The sequence below is a fragment of the Vidua macroura genome, chromosome 9, assembly GCF_024509145.1.
Source record: "Vidua macroura isolate BioBank_ID:100142 chromosome 9, ASM2450914v1, whole genome shotgun sequence".
Classification (NCBI taxonomy): domain Eukaryota; kingdom Metazoa; phylum Chordata; class Aves; order Passeriformes; family Viduidae; genus Vidua; species Vidua macroura.
The window spans coordinates 1,834,296-1,843,130 of NC_071579.1; the positions used below are offsets into that span (position 1 = coordinate 1,834,296).

General features: G+C 51.9%; 1 protein-coding gene across 1 annotated transcript; it reads right to left on the reverse strand.

The window, feature by feature from the left end:
• Positions 1–298: 298 nt before the first annotated feature.
• On the reverse strand, positions 299–8,021 carry FMO1 (flavin containing dimethylaniline monoxygenase 1). The gene is made up of 9 exons (XM_053984752.1): positions 7,974–8,021; positions 6,344–6,508; positions 5,542–5,730; positions 5,296–5,458; positions 4,797–4,939; positions 4,302–4,501; positions 3,445–3,800; positions 2,808–2,880; positions 299–1,646 (listed from the first exon to the last, which is right to left on the reverse strand). Exons 2-9 carry the CDS (start codon positions 6,467–6,469, stop codon positions 1,304–1,306), a joined length of 1,593 nt encoding a protein of 530 aa, XP_053840727.1. The 5' UTR covers positions 6,470–6,508; positions 7,974–8,021; the 3' UTR covers positions 299–1,303.
• Between the last annotated feature and the right edge of the window lie 814 nt (positions 8,022–8,835).

Consider the following 8,835-nt stretch of genomic DNA (forward strand, 5'->3'; position numbering starts at 1 on the left):
GGCTCCAGCCCAGGCAGCAGTGTGGGGTTGTCCTGATCTATCCCCTTTTGTGGTGCCTGTGCTGGGCTCGTGTTCCCCTGGCATCCCCAGGAGATCAGCAGAACACGCTCCCTCGGCCAGCAGACAGTGTGGATGTGGGACACAGGGCACTGTGCAGCCTCATTTTAGGGGTTCAGGGAAAGCCCTGAGAGCCCCAGCCTTGTGAGCTGCCCACAGCAATTGGAGGCACAGCCCCGACTCAGACACAGGCTGTCCCCCCCGGCTCTTCCCATGCACACAGAGAAAGGACAGGGAGGCATCTGCAGCACACTGCTGCCACAGCCACTGAGCTTTTATTCATTTAAAGTCTCTCTGCACACAAAACAAAGCCTCAGGATTGTCCAGTGGTGGGGCACACAGGGAAGCAAAGCCAGGAGTGCTCAGCCCCACAGGCTCCCGTGTGACAAAGATGCACCAGTTCAACCCCAGCTGGGGTTTTGGGGTCACAGTGTTTAGGTTTGGAGAAGGGGACAGCCTGACCTGTGTACACAGCCCAGGTAATTCCTGGGCACTCTTGCTCCTGTGACACACCACCACTTTTGCTGGGCTTGTCCTCTCTGCATCCTGTCTTGTGTGATCCAGGCACAATTATGCCACCAACCCCTGCTGTGCTCCTGGCAGCAGGCAGGAGAGCAGAGGGGCAACAGACACTTGGGCAAGGCTACCATCCCTGGCTGTGGCAGGCACATTCTTCTCTCTCTCAGGATTTTTTCATAGAGGAACACAGAGAGAAGAAAGAGAAAACAATTTCTATTTCTGCTCCTTGTTTTTCTCACGTGGAATGTGTTTAGAGAATTGTTTACCTGGGGTGATTGCTTAATTAGAGTCTAGTGAGGATTGTTTGAGCCTGATGGCCAATCCAATCCACCTGTGGCTGCACTCTTGAGAGGAGGGTCACGAGTTGCAGGCAGTTAGATATAGTAGTTAGAACAAGTAAGTTTGTAGTTTTAGTATCTCCTTTAAATAGTATATTAATGTATTATAGCATAGTTATAATAAAGAAATCATTCAGCCTTCTGAACTGGAGTCAGACATCAGCATTTCTTCCCACCGGGTTCACCTGCTTTTACAATAGGTGGCTAATGAGGACTGCAAAGCTGGGCTTGGGGTTGGGCTGGAGCTGAGGGACGTTTATGCTGCAGGTTGCAGATTGAAGTTTGTTGCCATCTACTGAAATCCTTTTCCCCAGTCCCTTGGCACACTGAGGAGCTGTCTGACCTGAGATAAAATCCCTCAGGACAAAAACAATAAAACCCAATAAAAGCTACTGGAAACCAAAAATCACAGCAGCCAGGAGCAGAAGGAATCCCACCACAGTCAGGAGACAAGGGAAAGAGCTGGAGGAGCCAGCAGGGACTCGTGTTCTTGTGGGCTTTAGGACGCGGTCCCACTGGGTGAGGATGGCCTGCCGTGCCCCCTCCCAGCGCCCAGGACCCCCCAGGCGGTACTGGTAGGGGGAGCAGGGCCCGAAGAAGATGGTGAGAGCCAGCCGAGGGTCTGTGCAGAGCAGCCCCAGCACGCTGGGCTTGGCACCGATGAAGGAGGCCAGCGTGTCCAGGTACACCAGCCACTCGGTTTTCAGGACTTCGTCAAAGGTCAGACCAAACCTGAATGAACCAGAGAAGAGAAAGAGGCAGGAGGGAGGTTGGTATCAGCAGGGCTTAGAGGAACTGGGGTGGAGGTCCTCTGCATCCTTGGTGTTACTGCATCTGGAATGCAACTGGGTTCTTTTTAGGAAGGGACTGGATGTAGGTGCAGTGGGAACCTGTGACACAAATCCTGCCCATGACACAGCACCTGTAAAGTGATGCTGGCTCCTTCAGTCTTTCTCTTCCTCACTCACAAGTTGCACCTGTTCCCTGCCTTCCCCTTGGTGAATATATGTTAACAGATTTTGGCGAAGCAGTTTTGGGTCTTTTTCAAAAGAAATAAACAAAAAACCCCTCAAACGCAGATCTCTCTGCTTTTTGCAGAAAAGTCATGTGCAGCACGAGAAAGGTGGCACCCTTTAGTGTCCCTCACGTTCATTTCCACCAAATATTGCAAGAACACACAGTGATTTGGAGAACTGCTTCCAGTTCACCTTCTCTGCAGAATTCACAGCTTCGTATCCCACCTCCAGAGGTCTGACAAAGCCCACGTCCACTTAGCCCTGTATTGTACAGCAATTGTTCTGTGCCATTCTGTACTTCACTCTTCTGTACCTTTTCTCCTATAGCTATTTAAGTGAACCACGGATTTATGGATCACCCAGATTCCTGGGACCGGCCCATTCATTCCCTAATCCTTTCTAGCCTTTTGCCTGCCTGTGAACCACACACCAGTGTGCTCAGACACCTGTTCACAGTGAGTCAGGTCTCCATGCTGTGAGATGAGCCAATCTGTGTGTACACCTCATTGCTTGTGGGTTGGCTTTTCCTCCCCCACAGCTGAATTACTTTGCGTTTATTACCATTAATTTCTCTGCCATTTTATCTCTCAGTCCCTGGGGATCCTGGTGTTCTTCCCCAACTCCCAAGCAAGCTTTAGCCTTGAGTACCCTGAATTAATTTCTTCCTGCCACCAACAGGCAAAATATCAATGTTAAATCAAAGGTTACATTGGCTCTTTGCAAGTGAGTAAAGGGGAAGCCGGATCCAGGAATCCTCCCCTCTCCTCTGTCATGCAGGGAACAGGCACAGAGTGAGAGCCCATGTGTCGCTGCCCCAAAAACTCCAGACGTTTTTCAGTCCATCAAAAAACCTTTGGGGCTCTGGGGAATGACTTACCATTGGATTTGGTTTTTCTTCTTCTCATTTACTTCCTTCTCCATGACAGACTGGGGAGGCAACTGACACAAGCCTGGAAGAGAGAGGAGAGCGCCCTGCCAGGTTTAACTCCTGGGGGAGCTGTGAACTCATTCGGTGATGCAAAATGTGGGAATCCCTTCCCTGGGAGGGCAGGAAAGTCTCACTGCTGGCAGTTTATTTGGCAGTGGCAGTCCTGCCCGAAACCAGCCCTCCAGTACTCCAAATTGACCCACACCTCCTCCTGCTCTTACAGATGTGTGCTGTCAGGGCACAGGCAGGTGATCTGGGGTCAGATGGGCTGTGCAAGCCACAGAGAGGATCATCCCAAAGAGGAACCCCGGAGCTTCTCATCATCATGGAGTAGTCCTGACCCAGCCCTCCACGAGGTTATTCTTAGTATTTTTATTAAAAACCCCAAACAAAACACCAGTAGGTTTCTTTCCTCACTCATGTTGCTGTAGCTTAGCTGAAATGAAATAACTTGGGAAGTCTGAGCCTTGGAAATGCGCTCTGAACTCCTTAGCTCTGGGATCTCCCTGGCTGGAGGGATAAAACGTGTCCAGTTTTGTCTGAGCTGCATTTTGGGGCACAGGAGGGCTCACATTTGCTCCCCTACCTTTGAAGACACGGCTCACCCAGCGTGCCTGCATCTCTGACACGGGCATGATGCCTCCAAGGGGCTTAATCAGCCCAAGGACAGCCAGGGTGGGCTGCTGCAGGTGGGTTGGGAACACGTATTTGTAGAGGGACGCGTGCTTGTTTTCCACCCTGACGACGGATTCTTCTAGGAAGGGGAAGGAGATGGTGTAGCCCGTGCAGAAGACAACAATATCGACGGGCTCCTCCTCAGGGCAGTTGTGGAAAAGAACTGAGTTGTCCTTGAACTCCTTCACGCCCGGCCTGATGGTGATCCTGCCTGTCAGGATGTAGCTTGGGAGGTCGTCGTTCAGCAGGGGCTCCCGCACCAGCCAGCTGTGGAGAGCCAGGGGCTCTGAGAGTGGGGCACCACAAACAAGCCTTTGCTGGTCCCCTGCTCCTTCTCCCGCCAGGCCCACCAACTCACACCTCCTGGTGTCATTTTCTCTGAGCAAACAGCCCTGCCCCCCACCTCCAAACAATGACACGTGTCACCAATGTCATCCTGTCCCACAGCGTGAGTGATTCACGGACATCTCCTGCCGCCTTATTCCCTTCACTCAGTTACTCTTTAAATCATCTCTTTCCAGAGCTGATCTGTGCTTTAAGCCTTCCTTCTCCTCATTACCCAGAGACCCTCACAAGGAAAACTCCTCTTAGCCTTCCTGGGCTTTTCCAGCATGCCCAACCTTTCACCACTTAAGGGAGCTACAGCTATTTTCTCCTCCCCACTGGAGATCACCTCAGTCTGGGCATTGGTTGATGCTGGTTGCTGAATATCTTCCCCTGCCCACACCACAAGCCCGTCTGCATGGGATGGGCACCACCAAGAAGTACCTGTTCTCTGGCTGAAGGCCATAGTTTTCATGGCTGAACCACCGGTTCACCTTATAATTAATCAACCACCATGAAAGGGGTCCGGGGAGGTTGGTTTTGATCAGGCTCATAAGGCGAGTGTTTAAAATCATATCCCACGGGTAGCCGTGCTCAAACACACGGCTGAGCAGCCAGGCTCCTCGAGTGGTGCTAATGGTCACCTGGAAGAGAAGAACCAATGGTTCAGGTGGTGAGTTTGCTGCTTTTCCTTTATAAAGAAACTCAGAGGGGCATGGCGTAGACAGCTGTGCAATGGAAAAGCAGCAGCAGCATCTTTAATTTCTCCTGGCTGCTGGTGATGGAGGTGAAACAGGAGACAAGAAGAAAACCAGCTGGACCGAAAAGTTCAGGCTCAGAAAGACTGTTTGTACACCACGTCCCTGCGATGACAGCACGCTGAGCTACTGTCCCCAGTGTCCCTCTCCCCACAGCCCTGGGGTGGCAGGGTGGTGGCACCTTTGCAGCGACACGACTGGCCTCCACTGCGATGTCCGCTCCTGAGTTGCCCATGCCCACCACGAGGACACGCTTGCCCTGGAACACGTCAGGATGCTTGTACTGCCGGCTGTGGAAGTACTGCCCTCGAAACCTCTCCATGCCTCGGGGGAAAAAGGAGCAGAGCTTTGAACTACTCGAGCATTTGTGGATTTGGCTGGGAGAACTGGTGTAAAAAAAACAATCTACATGGCAAGAGCAAGGGAGTGCAATCTCTGGCCACCAGGGTCTCGGGGAGATCCAGCCCTCCATCCCATGCACACAGAATTAATTGATGCTTCCTCTCCAAAATGGGGTCTCAGAGACAAAGCCGCTGAAGCACGAGAAGGTATTGCTGTTGATGCCAGCAGGTTTGGAAAGCAGAAGCAAGAAAAGAAAGGGAGGATTTTCCCCAAATAAGCCCTAAATCTTCCCTACCCAGCCCCTGAAGCAGGTAACCACAGGCAGCCCTATACCATACCAGGAAAACACTGCAGGGGGAGGGATGGCTCTGAGAAACTGCCGCTGCAAACCATAACAGCATCGAAGACGTGCGATGTCTGCTTCCCCTCCGCCTCTGTGACCACATTCCACCGGCCCGTGGTGGCAAAGTCGGGGTGCTTACGGATGCTGACAACGGTGGTCTGAAACGTGGGAGTGAAGCAAAGTCAGCACGGGCACCCAGCACGGGTGGGGAGCAGGGCAGTGCAGGGCACCCATCACTCACCCCAAATCTGATGTGCTCCCGCAGGCTGAAGTGCTCGGTGTAGCGCCGGAGGTAGTCCAGGAGCAGGGCATTGGGCAGGAACACCGGGAAGTGCTCAGGGAAGGGGAAGTCGGAGAAGGCAGACATCTCCTTGGAGGTGTTGCTGATGACTGACGGATAAAGGCTCGGCCGGCCGGCCTCGATGTGCTCCTGACACAGCACCCCGGGCTGCATCAGCCCTGTGCCCGGGCTGGGGACTGTCCCCCCGCTGCCCTGGCCTCAGGGGGTGCAGCTCAGCGCCCAGCAAGCCCTCACAGCCCTCCACACCCACTCCAACCATCCCATAACCCTGCAAAGCTGCAGCTGCCGAGGGGAGGTGTGGACTGGCTTAGCAGCTGGTCTGCAGGCCAAACGACTGAGCTAACAGAAGAAGAAATTGATAAAATATGAGTTTATCCATAGGAAGGAAGAAAGCAAGGCTGTTAGCATGGAAACCAATAAAATAGACACAAAAGGGATATTTACAGTGAGAGGATCCGTGCCTTAGTGAGCAGCCTATGTGCCTTAATAATTTGTTGTAAACTCTTACCAATTAATTATTTGCGTTAATTGCTTTGAACCAATAAAATACAGCGAGCTATCGCTTTGTCCAATGAATATAATGAGCTGTTTTGATGTAACTAATGACTTAAGATCCCACTTTGTTAAGGGTATAAAACTCAAGAACAACTTGTAATAAAGAAGAGGCCATTGCTGTCTCTGCACAAGTGTGTGGTGTGTCCATCTCTGCAGTGGCAGGGAGGAGCACAGGCCCCAGGCTCACCGTGTAGCGCCAGAGCCCCCCGATGTCCTGGCTCTGCTCGAAGCAGGTGGGCTCCAGCCCCTCGGCCAGGCAGCACTTGGTGGCTGCCAGCCCGCTGACCCCCGCGCCCACCACGGCCACTCTCATCCCTGCGGGCTCTGCCGGGCTCCCAGGCTGTCAGAGGGGCTGGAAGAAACCCCACACGTGATCATCACACATCATCTCTGGGGGCAGCTCCTGGCATGCCCTCCATAGGGAATCTCCCTATGTGCTACCCCCAAAGGTCATTCCATTTACCAGCATTCTGGGCTCATCATTTACAAGTTAGATTAAAGGTCTTAATTAATAATTTTCTTCTTTTTTTCCCTTTTATTTTAAAAATCTCTCCACTTTTCCAGTGGGTTCCCTGGGCTGCTTTCAAACCCCTGCAGCTGCCCTGGAAACTGGCTTTGAAAGAATGTAGTTGAGCCACAATTCACTGCCAGTTTTTATTTACAAGCTGGGTTTACATTATCCTGCCTTATCAGACTTGCAAATATTTGTATTTTATCTTTGGATATCTGCCCCTGCCTCTCTCAGAAGAAAAAATATGCACTGGAACTGAAAATGCACTGTATTTTATCTTTGGATATCTGCCCCTGCCTCTCTCAGAAGAAAAAAATAAAAAAATGCACTGGAACTCTTCAATCTGTGCCTCTCTGACACAAGGTCCTGTCCCCCATCCACAGAGAAGATGATGCTGGCTTTGACATGGCCATTGAGGCTGACAGGGGGGCTGCAGGTGTGGCACACCTTGGGTTGAGGGTGATTTTGTGTCTCTTGCAGGGCTGAAAGCAGCTCCACCCCAGGGCTCGAAAGGCAACAGCCCCTGGGTTGACATCCAGCCCTACAAAGCCCCCAGTGAGGACGATGGATCCTAATCCCTGCTAGTGCCAGGCAATAAAACAAGGGATGATGGCCAGGCCCCGTGGCTTGGGCTGGACAGTTCCAGAGCCAGGACCCCCACACAGGTGCCCTGGGGGTGCTGCTGCAATCTGTGGTTTAAGCCCAGGGCTGGAGGGAGCACCCTGCTCAAGTGAGTTATTAATTCAGCATGGCAGGATGTCACTATGGGTGGTACCAGTTCCTCTGGCTTGAGAAATGCTTTCAGCTCCCACCAGACACAGAGGATGGTGTAATCATCAGGAAAAAGAAAAAAAAAAAAAAAAGTCTTCAGTAAAAAAATGGGGTTGGACACAGTATTTTCTAAAACCCACCAAATTGTCCAGAACTATTTCAACTTTCAGCCACAAAGCAACACCTAAAGAATACTCTGCTTTCCTAGGTTGGAATAAAACCTGGACTTTTTCCTTTGTAAAGCAAGAAACCACTAGCATGAGCTGCTCACTGTTAACTGTTTTGGGGGGGAGGCTTTTCTTTTTGCATGGTGGGACCTAACTTATATCACAAACACCTACTTACATTTGCTATTTGATTCCCTACCTTCTTGTGGACAAGCTACAAATAACACCCAAGAAATACCAATTCTGCCACCCTGCGCCTGCTCCTGCCACACTTTCCACGCTAACCCTGCAAGCAGCCAAACGCAGGAGAGCCCAGGTGTGGCAGAGGGAGGGAAGGAAAGGTTTCTCAGCCTTCTGGGAACACTTACCTCCAGCCCCAGGCAGCTGTGCTCTGCGTCACCTCTGCTGTGGGAAGGGAGGGTCCCCCTCGCTCGGGATTTATAGGCGAGGCGCGGAGCTTGGCAGGGCAGGGAGGGCAGGCAGCCACCCCTCTCCCAGAGCAGTTACACAACTCGCTGTGGGAGGAGTGGCTGAGTGTCCTGCTGGCCCTGGGCAGCCCAGCTGGTGATCCCTGAAGGGGTGGCAGGGACTGCAGTGCTCCAGCTGTGCCCCGCAGTCGTGCCAGGGGCACCCGTGGGTCAGGGGGCAGTTCCAGCTGCGGCAAGTTTTCACTTGCCCCGTGGCTGCTTGCCAAAAAGGGGCTGAAGCTGCAGACAAACGGCAGGGGTTTGTCAGGGCTTTGCACCCGAGGCACCTTCGAGGACAGAGAGTGGCTTGGTGGTCACTGCTCGTGGGGCACAGAGGCCATGCTGTGCCACCAGCCACACCAACAGTGCCACAGCTGGGCAGGAGGCTGCCCCCGCCACCTGAGAGAGCATGAATGGCCACAAAACCCGTGTACCAGGCACACAGAAAGGGCAACTATTGGCTGAAACATCAGTGCAGGACATGTAGCCTATCCAGGTATCTCTCAGGAGTAAATGATCATGGAAACCCTAAGGGTGGCTTTGGATAGTCAGATATTCAATATCTTTCAATACATATATTGAAATAATATATATATTTCAATATATATAGTCAATATATTTAGGGGTGACATTAATTATGTCACCCCTAAATATATTCATTTAGGGGTGACTGGTGAGAAAGTATGAAATGCCTGCAAATGAATCCAGCTGGGCATGGAGAACATAGAAGCCATGGAGAGAGAGTTGATGGAGGACTGGGTCT

What these genes read in the sequence shown, in the direction of transcription:
- FMO1 (XM_053984752.1), bottom strand. Translation starts at nt 6,469, where the DNA reads ATGAGAGTGGCCGTGGTGGGCGCGGGGGTCAGCGGGCTGGCAGCCACC. An exon ending in GGGAGCACATCAGATTTGGG is followed by an intron (nt 5,459 to 5,541) that starts GTGAGTGATGGG and finishes CCCACGTTTCAG; the next exon opens with ACCACCGTTGTCAGCATCCG. An exon ending in AAGAAAAACCAAATCCAATG is followed by an intron (nt 1,647 to 2,807) that starts GTAAGTCATTCC and finishes TGGTTCATTCAG; the next exon opens with GTTTGGTCTGACCTTTGACG.